This window comes from Notamacropus eugenii, chromosome 3 (genome assembly GCF_028372415.1).
Source record: "Notamacropus eugenii isolate mMacEug1 chromosome 3, mMacEug1.pri_v2, whole genome shotgun sequence".
NCBI lineage: Eukaryota > Metazoa > Chordata > Mammalia > Diprotodontia > Macropodidae > Notamacropus > Notamacropus eugenii.
The window spans coordinates 462,635,223-462,658,058 of record NC_092874.1 but is presented as its reverse complement, the minus strand read 5'-3'; the positions used below and the strand labels follow the sequence as shown (position 1 = coordinate 462,658,058).

At 39.0% G+C, this 22,836-nt stretch overlaps 1 protein-coding gene across 2 annotated transcripts in view; it reads left to right on the top strand.

Annotated features, from left to right (window-relative positions):
• The window catches only part of PTPRG (protein tyrosine phosphatase receptor type G), a 796,984-nt gene that overhangs the window by 585,234 nt on the left and 188,914 nt on the right, over nt 1–22,836 (top strand). For both annotated transcript variants that reach the window (XM_072650205.1, XM_072650203.1), the window contains exon 6: nt 5,063–5,129. In XM_072650205.1, the coding sequence (XP_072506306.1) occupies nt 5,063–5,129 (67 nt within the window). The remainder of the gene's footprint in view (nt 1–5,062; nt 5,130–22,836) is intronic.

The following is a 22,836-nucleotide window of genomic DNA, read 5'->3' as shown; positions in this document are numbered from 1 at the left end:
TGAGATGAGAGTTTTACAAAGAAAAGAACAGATGGTTTGATAAAGAACCTGTATTCCCCCCTCCACTCATTAGGACAGCTCCTCCTTCTCATCCTCACTCAGTTCTCAGAGTGAATGAATCATCATTCAGCAGCTCACAAACTTCTGTATGGCTGCTGGGGTGGGGTGGGGTGGGGTGGGAAGAGAAATGGGGCAGATGTGTGTGGGCAGTACATACACTACCTTGAGTTTCCAGAAAAGAGAACAAGAGCTCAAGCCCTGTGATATCAGACTCATACGTACTCCTACCATTTTAAAGTATATTAAGCAGTCTAGAAACCAAACCCCTCAACCCACTGTGAGAATGACTTCTGTTACCTACTCCCTCCATTCCTTCATCCACCTTAAATTGGTGTATTTCTTCTTCAGCTGAGAGTTCCAAAGGATGATCAAGTGGGTATGTTGTACCCTGATTGAAAACAACAAGGGAACATTTGAAGACCATCAATAAGTCACTTTTATAACGCACAGAAAGAACCATTTTGTTAAAATTAATATCTTTCTTTTCTGTTATAATTAACAAATATTCTTCTTTTTAAAAGCAGTAGGTAATTGGCATTGCTATACTTTCCTGAAGTATATTTTTATTTTAGTTGATGGTTAAATACTCAGTAAAAATAATTTTTTTTTAAAAAAGAAAGAAAAAAAAAACAAAACATTTTGTTGCTCTATCTCCTGATTCCTTTAAAACCAGAATGACCAGCACAAGGGATTTGTCTGAGCTCATTGAATCAGATCATGGCCACAAAGAGGACATGGGTTTTCATAACAGCCTTTTTCCTCTCTTTGGATGCTGAAAGCCTTCCAAATCATCCCCTCATATACATGAGTCAGAGTTCCTTTTCTCAAGTGACCAATGCATCTCTGATTGAAACAGTGAATGAAGGACTAGAATAGCCATTCCACCATATTATAAAGCTGACTAGCGTACTCTTAAGATCGTGACTACCACAGTGTCATGGTATTATAATGACAATGGGATAAAGGCAAGAAAAAGTTCTTACACATGAAAACAGGATTCAACTTTCTGGTCCTCTTTCTCCTTTTCTTCTACTTACCTATTTTGAACTCCACTCAGTGGAGTGAATTGACAAATAAGGCCCAGTCCAACTCATCATCAAAGCCTAGCAGATGGGGCAAATTGGGTGGGTGGGAGAAGGGGAGGAAATTTTCTACACCTGTTCAGAATTGGGGTCCAGGCAGCTGTGCTTGGAGGTAGCTATGTCTGAATAATCAGGCACAGAATTCCTCATGCCTGCTGCAATCCAAAATGGAACCTAGATTAGAATGCATGAAAATGTTTGTCTTTCTATTGTACCAAATAAAAATGTTCCCTCTTTGTTTTCAGTCAGTTGATGGTGCCCAAATGGCGATCCAGCTCTTGCTCAGGAACTCTCTATAGAAAGAGCCATGGACTCATTTGATCTCAGATTGAAGAATAAAAATAGCCTAAGATAGGGTAGACTTGGTTTCCTCTTCCCTGTCATAGATGACAGAGGGCTGTCATCAAGGAGTCAAGAAGCATGAGTTCAAATCCCTTCCTAGCTATGTGATCCTGGGCAGAATCACTTAACCCTCTCGGATCCTCAGTTTCCTCATTTGTGAAATAAAGATAAGAAATAAATAAAGAAGAAGAGTACCTTTGGTACAGGGGTGTTGTGAGAATTAAATGAGAAAATGCATGAACTCTTACAATTGGCATTGGGTAGCCAGGTGACACAATGGAACAAATCTTTGGCTTGGAGTCCAAAAGACTGGAACTCATATCCTTAGACACTGGCTAGCTGTATATGTCTCTGGAGGAGTCATTTAACCCACTCAACAAGAAAATGAACTAATAACATGCTCTCCAAACCTTAAGAATCTCTATAAGTACCCACTATTGTTATTTGCCACGATTCGTGTTCTGATCTCAGATTTGATAGAGTTCAGTTAGAAATATGTCTTGAACAAGTCACTACTAGTAATCTTTCATGGTCAATGTTTGGTGTCATTGTCCCCTTTAGGGTTGTGGTTGTTTCATTTTTTTATTTGTATCACCAGCACCACGCAAGGTGCCTGGTACATGCATAGTAGGCATAAATACTTGCATATTGTTTTATTCAGTTGAACAAAATAATTGTTTTTTTAACTGCATCAAAGCATTGCTAATATAAGTGCATCTGCTTTAGGTTCCCTGAAAGCATCCTTAATATGACTCCAGTCTCAGACAAGATGATGGATGACATCTACCCCATCCTGTTTCCCCAATGGTTTTGATTTTTTTATACTAAGTCTCTATATTTTGAAGACTTCTCATTCCAGATCGTTGGAAGATTATGACGATTCAGTATAGAAACCACCTTCAGAAAAACAAGCAGTTCTTTCATTTTGGTAAAGCAATGTTTTGTATGGGAGACTGTGCACAATGGTTTCATTTGGAGTGATACTCCACTCTTAGGAGAGTTATTTATTAAATTCTCAAGGATGATGGGTAGTCTGTGTATGTTGAATGGGGATTTGTTGTCTGCTAACTTATGACAGATCATGAGGTTCCTTCCAGTGATTCCAGCAACTTGATTGTGCCTTTCAAAGTATTCTTTAGGTGATGTATTTTCACAACCTGCAGTTGTAAAAAATATCTACCATTTCCTTGCCTTGTCATTAAGTCCAGACTCTTCATTTTCTCTTGGTTATCATCATCATCGTCATCATTATCAATCATCCCATTGGTGTTCTAGGATGTCTTGCTACCCAGCTAGATCAGAAGTACTCACTATGAAATGTATTTTAACCCTAAAATAATGTAGTTAAACTATAACCAGTAAAACCAGTGACTGACAGGAGATCTCATTGAGAGGATTCTTGGTCAAGTGCATATTGACCTAGAAATAACCCCAGAGATTCTATCCAAAGCTCAAAGTCTATGATCGAGTGAAGTCTCATGCTAATAGCAATTCAACCACGCATTTCTTGAGTGCCTACTGCATGTGTGGTCCTGTGATAGTCTCTCAAAGAGATTCAGAAATAAATGAAGAACCAGAATCCCTGCCCTTATGAAACTTAAAAGTTTTGTGGAGAGGAATAAAACAGATACAAAAATTAAATTTGGTGCCAAATGTGAAAAGACGTGGTGTGCATGGGAGCCCAGGAGAGAAGCAAAACACTTCTGGATAAGGACAGTCAGAGAAGGATGAATGAGAAGAGTGTGGATGAAAGCTGTGTCTTGAGGAATGGCTATGTTCATCTGACTCAAGTGTGCAGGCCCCACATTAAAGGCATAGGAAAGGAAAGGCCCAGAGATGAGGGAACACAAGCCATGTTTCCACATCTATAAAATGAGCTAAAGAGCTGAGTTTCTCAAGGAAGAAGCTAGAAATCAGCAAAACCCACTTTCTGAAAAGTGAGGATATGTAACCTCATGGAGATATCAATTAATCAGCATTTTATAAGCACTTACTGTGTGCAAGATACTGTGCATGTGTGAAAACAGTCTTGTTCTCAAGGGGCATAGATTCTCATGGGGGAAATAATGTGTGAATACACGTGTATGTGTGTAGACACATGTATATATACATACATGAGTGTGTATATATATATATGCACATATACACATATATATGATATATACAAAGTGGCAACCAGGTTATGTCAGAGAGAAAGGAACTGGCTGTTATGCAGAATGATAAAGCTCTTCTGTAGAAGGTGATATCTAAGCTGAACCTAAAAGGAAGTCAAGGATTTGAAGAGGTAGAGTTAAAGAGGGAGAATATTCCAGGCATAGGGTCTAGCCTATACAAAGGCATGGCAGTGAGAATACTAGCAAGTAAACCAAAATGGCTGGGTCTTAGGGTACATGGAAAAAGACTGGAAAGATAGGAAGCAACTATTTTGGGAAGAACTTTAAGTGCCAGAGAGAGGAATTTTTCTTCTATCCTAGAGGTACTAAGGAACCACTGGAATTTGGTGATGGTGACTTGGTCAGACCTGGGTTTTAGGAAAATCACTTTGGTGGTTGTAATGGGATTAGACTGGGATAGAAGGGACTTGAAATAGGCAGTTGTTAGAAGACTTTTGGAGGGATGCAGCCAAGAGTCAGTGAGCACCTGACTTAGGGTGATTGCTCTATGAATAGCCAGAAGGGTCAGGGTTGTGGAAATAGAGACAAGATTTCACACCTAAGACATGTGACATTATTGGGAGTTAGAAAGTCAAGAATGATCCCAAGGTTGTAGGCTTCAGGGCTGGAGAGGATGGTAGTGCTCTCAAGAGTGACGTGGAAGTTCAGAGGAGGGGCAGGTTGGAGGGAAGAAGATGATTACTGAATTCTGATGGAAGGATATTGAGTTTAAGGTGACTCCAAAATATCCAGTTTGAACTGTTCAATTGGTAGTTGTTGATGGAGAACTGGAGCCCAGGGAAGAGACTGAGGCTGGAGATATAGAACTGGGAATCATCTGAATGAATAGAAGCCCTAATAGTACCCAGGAGAGCTGATGATGTCTCTAAGTGAGGAAAGAAAAAAGGAGTCTCAGGACAGAGCCTTGGGGGACATATGCAGTTAGTAGGCATGAAATGGATGAAATAAAAAGATTGAGGACTTAATAAAACATTCAGCAAGTAATGGATTATTCTGATACCTTTTCAATGACGTTTATCTGACAAGGCTTTAACTATAAAAACACACACATACACACATAAACCTGCAGAAAAATCCCAGGGGCTTTGTTTAGACTGGGATATTTCTCATATTATTATTATTTCCTTGAGGGTAGGGTCTGTCTTTTGCCTCTTTTTTGTATATATAATAACAGTTTCTCATGTTATAACGTATTCTGAAAACTTTTTTATTTGGATTTCTTCTATTTCATTACATCATAAATCTCAGACACTTGGTGGAAGCTATCGTACAGATGTGTGAGAACTAAGCAGCTTACTTGATAACATCTCCCCACACCCCACACCCCTCTTTAGAAGATTAAACGGAGACTGTTATGTCTGATGCCAGAAGAGATTTCACCAATCATGTATCCTTTCCATGTAGGTCAGTCAGAGGGACAATCCAGCTCTGGATCCTATTATCCATGGATTGAAGGGTGTCGTCCATCATGGTAAGTAAGATACTTCAACTTCCTTTGGCTGGAAAAGGGAGAAGGGCCAGAATCCCGGCCTAAAGGGATAGGTCACCCTTGAGAGGACGTGTGGAAGCACAAATTCTTCATTCTGTGATGTCTAAGGGCATTAACACCACAATCTGATTGGTAGAAAGTAGACCCATTTGTTACTCCCCCATGGGCTCAGGCTAATGATAAGCCATTTGTTTCTTTTTAGTCATTGCTCAGGAATGTACTCTTTATCAATTACAGGCCAGGCCCATAGATCATTCCTATTAGTACCAGATACTTCATACCTGATATTTGTCTTACCCTTGTTCTAAAAATACTCTCCTTTCAAGTTTCTGCTCATTTATACGTTACTTTATTTGTCTTTGACATTTTGGGAGCTGATGCTGAGACATCAAATTGATCACCTAAATTAATTATACTTTTTTCAGCTGATGAGCATCATTAGGGTACTGTATGTATATACATATATTATTTATGTGCATGTATATGTATTTGTGAAGCTAGGGGCAGCTAGGTGGTTCAATGAATAAAGTGCCAGACTTGCAGTCAGAAAGATCTGAGTTCAAATCCAGTCTCTGAAGGTAGTTGTATGACCCTGAGCAAGTCACTTAACCTCTCTTTGCCTCAATTTCTTCATCTGTAAAATGAGGGTAATAATAGCACCTACCTCCAGGGTTGTTGTGAGGACTGAATGTTATAGTAATTGTAAAACACTTAGTGTAGTGCCTGGCATATAGTAAGTATGTTAGCAAGTACTAGTATTAATTCTAGTAGTATAAGATAGGTAAATAGGGACTGGATTTGTCATTTCCTTAGTATACGGGACTCCCAGGCATGGAAACTCCCTCCATCATTGTAGGTGAGCACATTCTCTGCAATTTGTCATTTTAGAGAATTGCCAAAACACTGAGAGGTTAAGTGATTTGTCTAAGGCCACAGCTAGTATGTGTCATGAGTGAGACTTGCACCCTTCTGTTCCTGGCTCCAAGGTTGTCTCTCTATTCCAGGTAATTCTGTCATATACATATGAAACAATGTGTGGTGTGCATATACACACATATACCCATGAACATATGTGAACAAATACACACTGGGCTGCTGGCTTTTTTTTCTGCATCCAACTTATTATCCCCAAACTCATTACAGGTAGAGAAGGAAAGATGAATGTATCGTCTCTTGTAGGGCTGAATTTTATTGGAGGAATTTTCTTGCAACTTTATTATCAGTAATGCATCATTAGCGATGACACCAAGATCCTCTAATTTCAAAAGTACCCTTGTGGCAGCCAGCAGTGGGAGTCTGGGCTTAATGTAATGATTTGCAAAGTTTTAATAATCTAATTAGAATTCCAAAGGCATCAACAGAAATGGCAGTTAGGTACCACAATAAATCTCCTTTCCATCTATACTGCTGTGATAAAACATCACACCTTTTCAGAGGATTGTCTTTAGACATTAGCTAACGCCTTCGAGCTTAACCAACATTTTCTTCTTCCTTCTTTTGACTGGTAGTCTAAAACCAGCAGACAGTGTAAGATGGAAACAAATAGCCTTAAGAATTAATTGCCCTCTTTTCAGAGTCATTTAATGACAGAAATGAAAAATTGGGGTTAAATGATAACACCCTCAGAAAGCCTACCTTTGAAGAAATCACTCTTAAGTTTTCCTTGATTCTGTAAATTACAGATTTCCCTGGACAGCAAAGCCTATATCCTGAGCAAGAAGGTAGGTTGGTTTCTACCACAATGGAATCAATGTGTTCACTAGAGAACACAGCAGACATGTAAAAATTTCCTTGAGATACCCCTGACCATTAGGATTGGTTCTGAAGTCTCCTTGACTTTACCAAGTGTCTTTTATATTATGAGTCTCCCCTGTTCCCTAAAACACTTGTGGAATGTACACTGATTCATTGGACTCCACTCCATATTGGAATCTGACAATAAATGAAGGAATTTTCTCAAGATTTTTTTGTACCTCATTATCTTGGCATCTTTTCTATTTTAAAAACCTATTATGAGTACTTCCAGGAAGAGATCTGTCCCTCAGCAGCCTGAGAAACTGACTGTCTCCTAACCGATACTCCATATGAGAGTGTAGGTAGAGAATAGTCTTTCAGCAAAATTTATTGAGCATCTATTCTGTACTAGACTTGGTACCTGGCACAAAGTAAGCCCTTAGTAAATGCCCTTAAAGAGCTTAGTTTCTCCTTCAAAAACAATTAATTGTTTGATTAGATTCCTTGGGGAGGAGTAGGAAGGTCACTATAGTACAGGACAAAAAATGCTGGGTTTCAGGGTCATAGGACCTGAATTCAAAGCTAAATTCCTCCATTTACTACCCTTGTGACCTTGAAAAGTCATTTCTCTTCCCTGGGCCTTAAATTTCTCATCTACCATCACTCAGTTAAGCATTTATTAAGGACCTACTGCATACCAGGCACTGATCTAAATACTAGGGGTACAGAAGTAAGAGACAGTGTTATATAAGGAACATGAAGAAGCCCAGTTTGGCTTAACCAAAGTGTGTACAGAAAAACACATAAAGAAATGTATAATAAAACTAGAAGAGTGGGTTTGGAGTCAGGTTATAGAAGGTTTTAAACTCCAGACGAAGGAGTTTGTATTATATACTTTTGAGCAATAAAAGCTTTTGAATCAGGGGAGTGGCATGCTCACACCTGTGCTTTAGGAAATGAACTTTGACAGTTGGGTAGAAAATGAGATGGTTGATCAAAAACAACTCTCAAGCCTCTGCCAATTCTAAATCTGTTCTCCTATGACTTTGGTCCTTGTCTCTATGTAATTAGCACCCAACAGTAAGGGTCCTACTGAGGTAAATATGTAGTGGACCCAGTGGTATGCTGGAGACAGCTCACACAGGCTCAATTATTAAATTTTAAGTGGTCGCATTAGCACCTCAAAGATCAGCAAATAGAATAAATCAGGGCATTTTTTCCCCTTGAGAGTTGGTTGTTAAATGTTTACCAGCAAGCTTCTCCCTGGACCTATTCAGCAATCTTCTAATTTTTTCCTGCTCTTTTAAGCAGCATATGAATAGGAGTGAAGGAAGGGGATAGTTGGAAAATTGTGTGAGGTATACAAGAACAAAGAATGAAATATTCTCTGCCTTCACAGGACTTACATTCTAACTGATCACCAAGAGACTAGAGTAGATCTGCATAGAATTTTATCCCTAGATAGGGATTAGGAAGTTATCTGGTCCAACCCTCTTATTTTACAGATGAGGAAACTGAGGTTCAGAGAGGGAGAAGATTCCTAAGATCACTTTAGCAAACCAATATTTGGCAGAGGAAGGGAAGGAAAGAGAGAAAGAAAAAAATAAAATAACATGGACAATCTATGAATATTAGATTCTCAAATAGCTGGTAAGTATATAGAAATAAAAATCAGATTTGCTGATTCGAGAGAAATAGTAGGTCTGCCATCATTCATTGGAGTCATTACTCTCCATAGCTGTTGATGGCCTTTCTAAGTTATTTTGTCCTTCTTAAAAGACATAAATCTTTGAACTGTCAAAATACTGTCTTCAGGAATAGCAGGGGTTTTCTTTTTTTTCTTTTTTAAATGTTTATTTATTTATTTTTAGTTTTCAATGTTCATTTTCACAAAATTTTGAGTTCCAAATTTTCTCCCCATCTCTCCCCTCCCATACTCCATAACACCTTGCATTCTGATTACCCTTTCTCTCAATATCCTCCCTTCTATCACACCCCACCCTTCCCTTATCCTCATCTTCTTTCTTTTCTTGTAGGGCAAAATAGATTTCTATACCCCATTACCTGTATTTCTTATTTCCCAGCTGTATGCAAAAATGTTTCTCAACATTCATTCCTAATACTTTGAATTCCAACTTCTCTCCCTTCCTCCCTCCTCACCCATCCCCACTGAGAATACAAGCAATTCAATATAGGCTATATATGTGTAGTTTTCAAAAGACTTCCATAATAGTCATGTTGTGTAAGACTAACTATATTTCCCTCCATCCTATCCTGCTCCCCATTTATTCTATTCTCTCTTTTGACCTTGTCCCTCCCCATAAGTGTTTACTTCTAATTACTGCCTTCTTTCATTTGCCCTCCCTTCTATCATCCCCCTTACCTGACTTTTCCCCTTCCCCCCTCCTTTCCTGTAGTGTAATACAGATTTTAATACCAAATTGAGTGAGCATGTTATTCCCTCTTTTAGCCAAATGTGAAGATATTAAGCTTTACTTTTTCCCTTCTCACTTTCTTCCTTTTCTCCTCCACTGAATGAGCTTATTCTTGCCTCTTTTATGAGTGATAATTTGCCCCATTCCATTTCTCCCTTTCTCCTCCCAATATATTCCTCTCCCACCCCTTAATTTTATTTTTTTAGGTATGTATGTATATGTGTGTGTGTATATATATATATATATATATATATATATATATATATATATATGTATGTATATATTTGTGTCTGTATGTGTATGTATAATCCCTCAACTACCCAAATACTGAAAAAAAAGTCTCAAGAGTTACAAATATCATCTTTTCATGTGGGAATGTAAACAGTTCAACTTTTGAAAGTCTTTAAGATTTCTCTTCCCTGTTTACCTTTTCATGCTTCTCTTGATTCTTGTGTTTGAAAGTCAGATTTTCTTTTCAGTTGTGGTCTTTTCATCAAGAATGTATGAAAGTCCTCTATATTGTTGAATGACTATTTTTTCCCCTGAAGTATGCTGGCTAGGTGATTCTGATTTTAATCCTAGTTCCTTTGACTTCTGGATTATCATATTCTAAGCCCTTCAATGTCTTAATGTAGGAGCTGCCAGATCCTGTGTTATCCTGATTGTATTTCCACAGTACTTGAATAGTTTCTTTCTAGCTGCTTACAATATTTTCTCTTTGAACTGAGAATTCTGGAATTTGACTACAATATTCCTAGGAGTTTCTCTTTTTGGATCTTTTACAGGAGGTGATGATTTTACTCTCTGATTCTAGAATGTCAGGACAGTTTTCCTTGATAATTTCAAGGAAGATGATGTCTAGGCTCTTTTTTTGATCGTGGGTTTCAGGTAGTCCCATAAATTTTAAATTTAAATCTCTCCTGGATCTATTTTCCAGGTCAGTTGTTTTTCCAATGAGGTATTTCACACACTATCTTCTATTTTTTCATTCTTTTGGTTTTGTTTTGTAATTTCTTAGTTTCTCATAAAGTCATTCGCTTCCATCTGCTCCATTCTAATTTTTAAAATGCTATTTTCTTCAGTGAGCTTTTGAACCTCCTTTTCCATTTGCCTAATTCTGCTCTTTAATGCATTCTTCTCCTCATTGGCTTTTTGGGCTGTCATTTGAGTTAGTCTATTTGTAAGGAGTTAATTTCTTCAGCATTTTTTGGGTCTTTTTCAGCAAGCTGTTGACTTGTTTTTCATGGTTTTCTTGCATTACTCTCATTTCTCTTCCCAATTTTTCCTCCACCTCTCTTCCTTGATTTTCAAAATCCTTTTTGAGCTCTTCCATGGCCTGAGACCATTGCATATTTATTTTGGAGGTTTTGCATACAGAAGCTTTGACTTTTAAATCTTCCTCTGAGCACTTAAATTGTTCCTCCTCATCCAAAAGGATGGAAGAAAATACCTACTCACCAAGAAAATAACCTTCTATTGTCTTATTCTTTTTCCCTTTTGGGGGCATTTTTCCAGCAAATTACTTGACTTTTGAGTTCTTTATCAGGGCAGAGCTCAGGGCTGAGATTCAGATCAGCTGCTCAATTCCCCGAAGGGCTCTAGGTGGAGGGCTCCAAAAATGGAAGCTGCAGTTGCAGTGACTGCTGCCAGGGTCCAGAAAGCTCTCCCCTCTCCTGAGTGACTGAGCCCTCCCACTGACCTTTGAAACTGTCTGTGGTGTCTGTGGGTTGAGCAGTCTGGGAAGTGCTGCTGCCAGGGACTCCCTGAAGTCTGTTCAGGGTCCTGGCCTTGCCACGTCAGGCTGCACTCCACGCTTCCTGGGCTGTGCTGCATGCGCTCCACACTTCCTGAACTGTGCTGCATGTGCTCCAGGCTTCCTGGGCCACACTGCATGTGCTCTGCACTTCCTGGGCTGCACTGTGTCAACATCAGGGATTCTCATTGGAAGTTGATTAAGGAATCTGGGTTACCTGTTAATTTGATGGAACATAAACAGTTATGTCCTTCATAGTGTTCCTGGCTTGGTAATGATGATAGAAAAACTTGCAAAGAAAAATCAATACCTGTTTTGCTGCTGTTCAGTATTGGCCTTATTTCCTCAGATTCTAATACTGGTGTCTTTGAGTCTGAATATCACATTAAAGGAATTTTGGGTTTTTTTTTAAATTGTTTTTAAAAAGGAAGAATGGCATAAATCCCTAAATTATGATGCACCCTGGCAACATGTTAGAGGAAACATGATCAGTTGGGCTTCCACCATGGCAAGTTCAGTTCCCAATGATCCTGAAGGGAGCTCAGTAGCTCCTTTTTATGAGGTAGATTATTGTCTATAGAAATAAATAAAGAAGCAATTGGCAGCTAAGTCTAGTTCTGTCCAATTTCCATGGTAACTAAAAAGCCTTACAAATCACTGTTTATTCTAGGTGAGTAACTCTCTGGACCCTAGAGATCAGAGCATTTAGATGTGATGCAAAGAATCCCAGTGATACAGAGAAATAGAAAGAAGCTTAGATTTGAATCCAGGTCTTGTGATTCTGTGAATTAACTGGGAGACTTCACTCTCATCTATCAAATAGAACTAATAATCTCAGCCATATTTTATCTCAAAGAGGTGTAACCCAGCACAGACAAAGGAACGAAGAAGAAAGAACTCTATAAAATGTGTAAAGTATAACATGAATACAAAGTTTGTTTATTTTAAAATATTCTGTTCTATTTTGTGTATGCTCAAGTAGATTTTGTTCCCCTTATTCCCCCCTTCTCTGGGAGAGACATGCTTTATAACAAAGAATTGTTAAAGAAGGAAAAAATGAAATAATAATAACAGCTCACAATTATATAGCAACTTTTAAGGATTTCAGAGCACGTTGTAAATATTATCTCATTGGAGCTTCACAGCAGCCCTGGAAAGTAGCTGCTATTTTTATTCCTATTTTACAGATGAAGAAACTGAATCAGAAAGAGATTAAGTGAATTGCCCAGGGTGACAATTAGAAAGTGTCTGAGGCTGGATTTGAACTCAGGTCTTCCTGACTCCAGGATCTATGCTCTAAACAGATTAGAGACGTCTTACTTAAGATGCAGCGAATCACATGTCTGAACCCCTGAGCTGGGGGACATGTCTTCTCTAGGCCTTCTTTGGGACCAAGACTATTCTTAATCATCTCAGCATTCCAGGTCAGTCATTTTGTGACTGTTCCTTCCACTTTTATTTGCCTTGTTCTCATGACTCTGCTGTCTTCACTCTGTATCCTTTCTCCTGTCTTCCCACGCTTCTTTGAATTCCCCATAGTTGGCACTTCTTACAGCATAGTAATATTCCATTATATTCTTATTAATGGGTCCCAGTTTGTTTAGTCATTCCCTTAATCAATGGACATCTGTCCTGTTTCTGGTTCTTTACTAACACAAAAAGTGTTGCCATATATGTGGGAATTTGTATTTGTGTGTGGAGAGAGAGAGACAGAGAGACAGAGAGAGAGAAGAAAGGAAGAGGAGAGGAGAAAGGGGGGGGCCCTCTCTTTGGATCATTCCCTCCTTGGTGTATAATACCAGCAGTGGGTCTCTGGTTCAGAGGTATGAATGCTATAGTCACTTTATTGGATAATTTCAAATTGATCAGCTCTTATCTATTGTGCTGCGTGGACTCATGGTGCAAGAATTATTTTCCTTATTCAGGAAATATTCCTCACTTTCCTCGGTGCTTGGGTATTAGGAATAAAAACAAAAACAAACTCTGCTTTTTTGGCAGTTTATATGTACAAACAGTAAATGTGGACAAGACAAATTCCGGATGAATGGGAGATGTGTGCAAAGTGTATGTTTTGAGTATTTAAAAATAATAAACCATTGGGGGGGGGGGGAGTAATTAGGCCATCAGGTCACACAGATATCACTTGAGCTAAGGCTTAAAGGTCTCAGGATTGATTCAGGAAAAGAAGATCTGGAAGACTGAACTAGCTGTTTCCAATCACTACTAATCCAGATTTATCCATTGTCTTTCAATAACCCCAGGCAAGTGATTTGGCCCTGAAATGCAGTCAATTCCAATTGCTTTGATCTCTCTGATCTGATTGAGAAAGGTTTAGACTAAAGGGATCTCATCCTTAAAAACAAATTTTAAAAGTATATAAATTTTTAAAGCCATGATCTGGTCAAAACTGCTTAATATTATTTTTAACAATCCCCTCCATCCTCAAAAGAATGTTTGTCTCTATGTTCTAACAAACTAAAAGATGTTAAAATGGCATCCCCCTCCCTCTTGTCTATCACTGGAAAATTTAACTTTTGAAAGGAAATCTTGCCAGGATTGACAGATTCACAATGTAGCTCCTTGCCTCTCTTCTCTACATCGCTCTACCCAAAAATGATTTCCTTTCCTGCCCTGTGAGCCCCTCAGTAAGCAACAAAGACTTATTCTTAGCGAGGAGAAGGGAATGGGGAAATGGGGAGAGTCCAAAAGTTCTGTAAACTCCCCTAAAAGCTTATACTAGTGAGTGTGAGGTGGTGATTTTCCCTTCCCTAAAGTCTTTGGAAGAAAGTCATTTAGTGATGGTACTTGTTGATTAGCATCTGAAAAAAACTCATCTAATTGTGTTGCAAAATAAGGCCATTCCAGGTTTTCTTCTCAAAACCCAGCCTTAGATATCTGAGTGTGACAAAGTCCCAATCCTCGAAGAACACTCATCTGAGGGATTCACTTGTTGCCACCGATTGGGTAGAGGTCAGGAAAGTTTTCATGCAAACTATGGCATGTAAGCCCAGAATATGTAGGCACAGGCATTGGACCTAGAATCAGACAGAGCTAAGTTTTTGGTTTTTTTTAACTTTTAAAATAATTACACTTTATCTTAATATTAATTTTTTTTTTTTAGTTTTGAGTTTGATTTTTTTTCTCTCCTTTCAGCCCCTCCCCCAGGCAAGCAATAGGATATCAATTATCCATGTGAAATCATATAAAATATTTCCTTATTAGCCATGATGTCTCCCTCCCCCCCCAAAAAAAGGCAAGTAAAATAAAATTAGTTGAAAAAGGCTGCTTCAGTTTACACTCAGAGTTCATCACTTCTCTCTGGAAGTAGATAGCATTTTTCATCATGGGTTCTTTCGAATTGTCTTGCATCATGGTCTTGATCAGAGTAGCTAAGTCTTTCACAGTTGGTCATCATTAAAATGGCATTGTTACTGTGTACAATGTTTTCCTGCTTCTGCACACTTCACTTTGCATCAGTTCATATAAGTCATCTCAGGTTTTTCCAAAACCATCTTGTTTATCATTTCTTATAACACACTATTCCATCACAATCACATATCACAACTTGTTTAGTCATTCCCCAGTTGATGAGCACCTCCTCATTTTCAGTTCTTTGCCACCACAAAAAAAAAAAAGCTACTCTAAATAGGTCCTCTTCCTTTGCTTTTCTGTGATTTCTTTTCAGACATGGTAGTGGTATTGCTAAGTCAAAAGGGTATGCCCAGTTTTATAGCCGTTGGGGCATAATTCCAAATTATTCTCCAGAATGATTGTACCAGTTCACAGCTCCACTAACAGTGCACTGTTGTCCTGATTTTTCCACATCACTTGCAGCATTTATCTTTTTGCTTTTCTATCATGTTAAGCAATGTGATAGGTGTGAAATGAAACCTCAGAGTTTTATTTTGCATTTCTCTAATCAATAGTGTGTTAGAGCATTTTTTCACCGGACTTTTGATAGTTTTGATTTCTTCTTCTGAAACCTGCCTATTCATAGTCTTTGATCATTTATCAGTTGAGAAATGGCTCTTATTTTTTATATAAATCTGGCTTAGTTCCCAATATATTTGAGAAATGTGGCTTTTATCAAATAAACTTATTGTAAAAAAGAAAGAAAAAAAGAAAGAAGTTGAAATCCCACCTAAGACACTTACTAGCTAAATGACATTGGATAAGTCACTTCACAACTGTATACCTGAGGTTCCTCAACTGTAAAATAAGGATAATAATCTACCTCAGTGTTATAAGGATCAAAATAATGTCATATTTGTGAAATACTTACTACAGGGCTTGAAACCTAGTAGGTACTTAATAAATGCTTTTCCCCTACTCTTCTCCTTTTCCTTTTATGAAGCTAAGATTTCAAAGACATGAAATGGAGGAATCGAAAGGACATCCCAGGAGTACACAAAGAAGCCATTAAACCATTTGTGAATAAAAGTGACATGATCAGACTCCTGCCTTAAGAAAGTTATTTCTGTAGCCCTTTGGAGGATGGACTGAATAAGAGAGACTGAAAGCAATTAAGAGGCTATTGTAAATGTCCAGGAAAGAGGTGAAGGGAGTTTAAACAGGGGTATGGTGGCCCTGGAAGTGGTAAGACATGTTATGGTGGTAGACATGACAAGACTTGCCAGTGGACTGGATATAATTGGTGAGAATGATTGCAGAGACATGGGTCTTTCAAAGATTTTGAATGAGGTAAATAGAAATGGTGATACCCATTAAAAAGAAAAAATATTAAGACATATTGCAGTTTTGGCAATAAGAGGGAAGAAAATAAATTCTGAGACGTTGATGGAGCATCTAGCTGGAGAACTCTAGTAGACCATTGACAGCATGGGACTGGATTTCAGGAGAGGGTTTCACTTACAGATTTCAACATCATCCATGTAGAGCGGATAATTGGTCCCATGAAACAGGTGAAATCACCTAGAGTGTTACAGGTGGAAAGAGGATCCTCCAGTGTGGTACCGATGTTGGTTGCTCAGCCAAGTTTTAGGGGAGATCTCTTGGCTGGCAATAGGAAGCAGAAAGTGGTCTTATATGGAAGGAGGAAAAAGGAATTTCTTTTAGCATGAATACACATTCCCATAAAAGGTGTCATTGCCCCAAAGGCAATGGTGATATGGCTAAAAATAGAGTAGCACTAAAAAGGGAGAGAGGCATCCTTGGCTTGGTTTCCCAGTGGATCCATTCATCGGTTGCCATCAGGCATCACAACAAGAAAACACAGTTAGCAGTGTGACAGTTTTTTCCACTTTTCCCATAACTACCCCTGACAAGCTGTTTGCTCTGTGTGCAGAGTAATTGCGAGCTGAAGAAAGAAAGGTGGCTGTCTTGGGATTCCATCATTAGCAGGAGACTTGTGAGGCAAATTTTCTATTGGAATCAAGAAAGGGAATGAAAAGAGCATGAGATGGGGTGTCAGGTAATATGCTAAAAATTGGATAGTTGGCTGCTCTGGGGACATTATCTCTCTGTCTTTCTGTCCTTGGAATGCTCTTCAGTGTCAACGCTGCCCAGTCCTACTTGTCTTGCCAGACCACTGTTCTTCTTGCCTGTGCTAAAAAGGAGGAGAGAAGATAGAGAACCCCACATAGGAAAGCTACCTGACTCAAGTGTACAGAAGCAGGGCAGTGGAGTACGGGTTCGAGATCTTTGGGCCACTCATTCTTTGACATTGTCCATGTGACTACAGTCTCTCTTCTAGACTGTCTCCTCACATTATTATACATGTTTTTCTTGGAGCAAAGGTTCTTGACTATTTTTGTATCATGGACCCCTTTGGCAGGATGGTAAAGCCAATGGACCCCCTTCTCAGAATAAGATTTTTAGATGCATACAATTAAGTACATGGAATGACAAATGAAACCAGTTATAATAAAACACCATTTTTAAAAGTTCATAAACATTGGGTTACAAACCGAGGGTTGTAGCCAGATTGTGGGAATTGTGTTTTAGAGCAGATAATTTGGGGGAGGAAAAACATCAGGTTCTACTTCCTACTGGAAGCCTTTCCTGATTTTCCCCAATCATTAGTGGTCTTCCCTTCTCGATATAATTTTGTACATGATTTCTATGTACTTATCCGTACACAGGTTAAATCTCTCCAGTAGAATAGGCAGGAATAATCTCATTTTTGTCTTTATGTCTGCAATGCCTGACATATAGTAGGGCCTGAATAATCACTTGTTGAATTAAATTCAGCAACTGCATGTAACAGAATGTAATATTTGGAATGCAAATAGAATATTCAGTAGAGTAGACCATAAGCTCCCTGAGGACAGGGATTGTATGAATTTTTTTCTTTTTACCATAAGCATCTAATATAGCATCACTCATATACACCTATATTGTACTGCCTTGGCACTGGAGGTACACAGACAAAATCAAAATGGCCCCAGCCTTCACCGCTGTGCTGATTGTCATATTTTACTGTATATTTTTAATTTTACAGTCTACTGTGTGAAAAAATCAAATCAGTTTATACTTTGAAATTCAGTGACTTTGATACAAAGGTGAACATAGAGTAGGACAGCAAGTAAAAGTGTATCAGAAAATATGGTTTAGGAATAAGAAATGAGAAATGTCCAAAGGCTTGTGGCCTACACAGAAAGTTCACCTCTATCCAACAGCAATACTTTTCTCCAAGAAGATAATCAGCAGACACTAGACGTGGTGAGCTCCCAATCCCATAAACAAAAAATCAAATTGATTCTGTTTTAAAAGACAAGAATGAACGTGTTACTGCTGTGAGATTCCTCCCTGAAGAAGCTTACTGTGTACAATCAAGCCACCAACTTGTTAAAACAAAGACTAAAATTAATATAAAACTAGAAAAAAAAACTGAGGAAAGTTACACAACTTATACATAGTGAGCCTTTAGTAAGTATTTGTTGGCTAACATGTTTGTTATGTGGAAGATACCATGCTAGAACCTGGGAGTAAAAAAAGAAGTCATTGCTGGGTGTAATGGGAAGAGAAGAGGGTGTTCACATTCTCTTTTTCAGTATATGGACTATTTTTCATAATTTTTCATATTATTCAATCTACGGACTATTTATGTCTAGCCTGTGGTAGAGCCTTCTGAGCTCATATTGGTCTGATCAGCCTGAGTTGGACACACTGTGCCTTGACCCCAACATGCTGAAGATATTTTGGTCCTCTTGGAGAATAAGGGACAACTTAACCATCAGTCCTAATAGCCAAAATTTTGAACACTGAAGTAAAGTCTCACAAATTCAGACCAATAGGAAAAATCAATCTGAATTAATTTTTAAAATTCTAAAGAGTAGGAAGTCCTATAAGCAATATAATTTTGGTATTTTTTAAGAAGAGGAGGTAGTTGGTCCTTTGGATCTCAGTGGTATAAGGAGCTTCCTGGTATATTAGCTTTCTCCCCTCACACATCGGTGCTTTGTCTTCAAATCCCATTGTTAGAAAGCTCCCTGGCATATGTGGTCATATAGTCAGCGAGTGTCAGAGATAGGACTTGAACCCCAGACCTCCTGACTCTAATACTAAAACTTGATGCATTAACTTTCAGTAGCCTCTTCATTAACTTTTTTTTCCTTTGAAATCAGTCTAGGCTTGCCCAGGGCCACATAGCTAGTAAGTGTCTGAGGCCGGATTTGAACTAAGGTCCTTTTGACTCCAGGGCTGGTGCTCTATCCCCTGAGCAACATAGCTGCTCCTTCCTTAACTTTTAAAATAAATCCACTTTGTTTGGAAGTATGCTAACAGAGGGTTGTTGGTATATAGATGGGCGTTTCTAAAAGGCTTGAAGGTTTTCATAATTTAATTGTTAGCCCCTTCCCCAAGCACACAATTACCCAGATAGCCTCTTTTCTTGTACCTTAGTGACCTTTAGTCTGGTAACTCAGCATGCATTGCCCAAGATGCAGCATTGGCAGAGACCCTCAGCCAAGTGTCAGGAGTAATTTGTGGGGACCAGTCATGGATCGACTCCCTCTGCTCCCCCTACCACCCCCACTACCATAATCTGCATGGATTCTTTGGCATAATACTGCAGACAACCCCATATGGTTTTCCATCAGTTTGGACTAGAAATGCTCCTTGGTTTTCATATATTGTTGGATGAGCATGGAGGCAGTGGTGGATCTCTCTACCCTGATCACTTTCCTTGTGGTCCTTGATGGTTGGATGGCTCTCCTCTCTAGAATGATCCTTGAGTGATGCTGCCTCTCAAGGAGGATCTTGGCCAAGGATGTGGAAGGCACCATTCTAGTTAACCACCAGCTTACAGTCAGGGCAGGGTTTTCTGGTCCATTTCAATTTAGATGTCAGGAGAGTTGTCACCAACCTCTCACCTCTGAGAGTTTGAATTCATCTCTACCAACTCAACCCTGGGAGTTCATGAAAATTTCAAAGCCCTTTAGGGAATTCTATTACCCATATATGGTAGAAACCGTTGGCTAAATGGTACAGTGGATAGAGCACTGGATTTGGGGTCAGGAAGATCAGCCACTTTTTCAGCTTCAATTTCATTCTGTGAAATGGAAATAGTGGTAGCAAGGTGGCACAGGAAATAGAGTGATTCAGTAAGATATAAACTCAAATCCTACTTCAAATTCTTAACTAGCTGTGTGACTCTGGACAAATCAGATGCGCCACCTGCCTCAGTTTCTTGAACTGTCAAATGGGAATAATGGAATCTACCTCACAGAGATGTTATGAGGAGCATTAAAATGCTTAGCATTGTCTGGCATATAGTAGGTGCTTAATAATTGCTCATTTTCTTCCTTCTTTCCATTTCAGCATATAACAAATCAATGAAATTTGAACTGATGAGTTTGGGGTTGTATTTCTCTTAAGAGCCAGTCATTATAAAACAACGAATTGCCTTTCCTTTAGGGAGGAAAAATATTGCAACTTATATCAATGGTGGTCTGGTGGTGGTTTTCAGGTCAAGATGTAAGACATGGTTTCCCTTTTGAAGTTCCTATTTCCAGCACTCAACTGCATGTAACCTTCCTGAGGAGTGCTATAAATATGCAACAATCCCATCACTGCTAATTGGCTTCATTCATTTAAGGATCCAGAAAGCCCAGATGCTTATCTGAACTCTTTGATCTAGAAAATCATAGAGAAAGAGGCTCACTTGGGGGATTTCCAGTGTTTCCTGGTTTCAAATGGGTCAAGAATGCCAGTAGAGGCATGTGGACTAGTTTCTAACTCTTATCTAAGAAGGTGAAGCTGTGTGGCTTATTTATGTTTTATTGTCTTATTAACTTAATACATGAAAGGCTTCAAAAGCTTCAGTTTGGGTTCAGTTAGGAGGACAGTTCTCATTTGATCTGCCAAACTCCCTTTCCTTTGTCAATATACTTCTTATTGCAACAGAATCTTGAAAGCTACAAAGAAGACACATTTTCATCTTGTGTTTGAGAGAGAGAGAGAGAGAGAGAGAGTGTGTGTGTGTGAAAGAGAGAGAGAGAAGAGAATGAGAGAGAGAGAATGAGAGTGAGAGAGAGAAGGGGGGAGGAGAGAGTTATTGTTTTAAAAGATGGCCTTTAGATTTTCTGTCATATCTGGATAGAGTATTAAATTGGAAGAGAGGAAGACGTGAGTTTGAATTTTACCTCAGATACTATGTGACCCTAGGCAAGTCACTTAGCTTCTGTCTGTCTCAGATCTGTCATCTGTAAAATGGAGGGAATAGTCACACCCATCAGTCAGGGATTGTTGTGAGGATGAACTTTGCAAACCTAAAATAAATGTAGGAATAAACAAATAAAATAAAACCCTAAAATAAAATAAATAAAGCTTTTGTTATCAAAAGAGAATCTACTAAGTGCTTTTGCAAACCTTAGGTTGTCCTATTAATGCCAACCATCATCATCATCATTGCCAGCATGGATGGGGCTGCTTTTGGGATTGACCTCTGGCATTTATAAATACTTTGGCATAGAGGTTTCCGTAGATACTCTGAATGGCACAGATGCATGGTTTCTAGCTAGTGCCAGTGAAAGACCCCACAGGGAAGAACTTGGGAAGAAGGAATGAATGTTGTAGAGAGATCTGAGCACACACGATGTCAGGAAAGCTTCCCAGCCATGGCAGCTGCCCCCGGAGTAGAATGGGCTTCCTTAAGAGATGGTTAGCTTTAGCTCCAAAATCTTGTGATTCTCTGACAGGAAAGGCAAATAAGAAGGCCATTCTCGAGGTGAGGGACACAGCTTAGGGAGCTAGCCTGGTTCAGTAGAAAGAACCCTGCTCACACTTTATCTGAGCTGTCCAGCCATAAGCACAGAGGGAAAATTCAACCTCTCTGCTGCAGTTTCTCCTTCTGTTGAATGAGGATGGCAATTATTGCCAAGTCAGTCAGTCAGTAAACATTTATTAAGCACCTACAGTGTTCTAGACACTGTGCTAAGCTCTCATTTATTGCCCCAACTTTGTCATGAGGAACAAATGAGACCATGTATTTCAAAGCATTTTGTAAATTATCCACAAACTTAAGAGATAATATAATAATCAGCTACTAATTATTTTAGCAATATTATGAATACTTAAGTGCCATTTTAAACAAATAAGCTGTCCATGTACTTTAGGCAGTAAATCTAAAAATTTATGTCCTTATCCTGAATCTTCTGTTTACTGGCTATGTGACCTTGGGCAAGACTTCTAACCTTGTCCTGCCTCAGTTTCCCCATTTTGAAATGGGAATAATATCAGATAATCAAAAGTATTCATTGAGCTCCTACTCCCCAAAGGAAATTGAGAGTACATCGCACTCACCATATCCATTATTCCTGCCAAAGGCATGAGAGAGAGAGAGAGAGAGAGAGAGAGAGAGAGAGAGAGCCACTGCACTGGAAAAATTCAGTAATAATATTGTGCCTCCATCGCCATAGGAATCTGCAATTTAAATGTCATGTTCATTTTCTTAATTGTTGACAATGACGCTATGTTACTTCTGCGTCCTCCCTTTGGAGATATTAATGTCAACATACTTGCCATTCAAGCATCAGTCCTTAAATTAAGTGCCATGTTAGTGAGCGAAACACAAGGCAGCCCAGGAATCTGGGATAGAAGGCACATCTTCTGTGAGCCAGCGCAGGCTTTGGTGGGGGGGGAGGGGGCAGCGCAGGCAATACACAGAAGACAGAGCTCTTGTCCTCAGACCTGTGATAAGGGAGCAGAGACATGCACCCAGACAACCATAATAGAAGGGGAGTATGTGCATGTGTAATGAGAAGTAAAAAAAATGGACATGAAAGACCAAGGAGGGAGAGATGACATCCCAGTGGGGGAGATCAGAGAATGCTTTTATTTTATCTCTCTAGGAATGAGATATGTTGTCCTCAAAACTCCCCATGACTGAGCAATATGTGCACCAACCACAAAAATCAAACTTTAAAAATTTTGATGGGATCATAGATTTGGACCTGGAAGGAACTTGAGAGGTCATCTAGTCCAAATCCTTCATTTTACAAATGAGGAAACTGAGGCCCAGAGAAGTGAACTTAGCCAGGTTTCAAATGTATTTAATATCAGAAGTAGATTTGAACCCCTAGGTCTTTTGACTCCAGATCTGACATCTTTTGTTTTGAGGAGAAACAGTACAAAGAGCTCTGAACCTGGGAACCTGGAGGAGTCACTGGACCTCAGTTTGAATCCTGTAACCTTGGGCAACACAGGCCTCATTTTCATCATCTGTAAAATGGGTGGGTTAAACTCTAAGGCCCCTTTGAGCTCTTTTCCACCTGCATACATAGCAGGCTGAGTAAATTTGAAGATG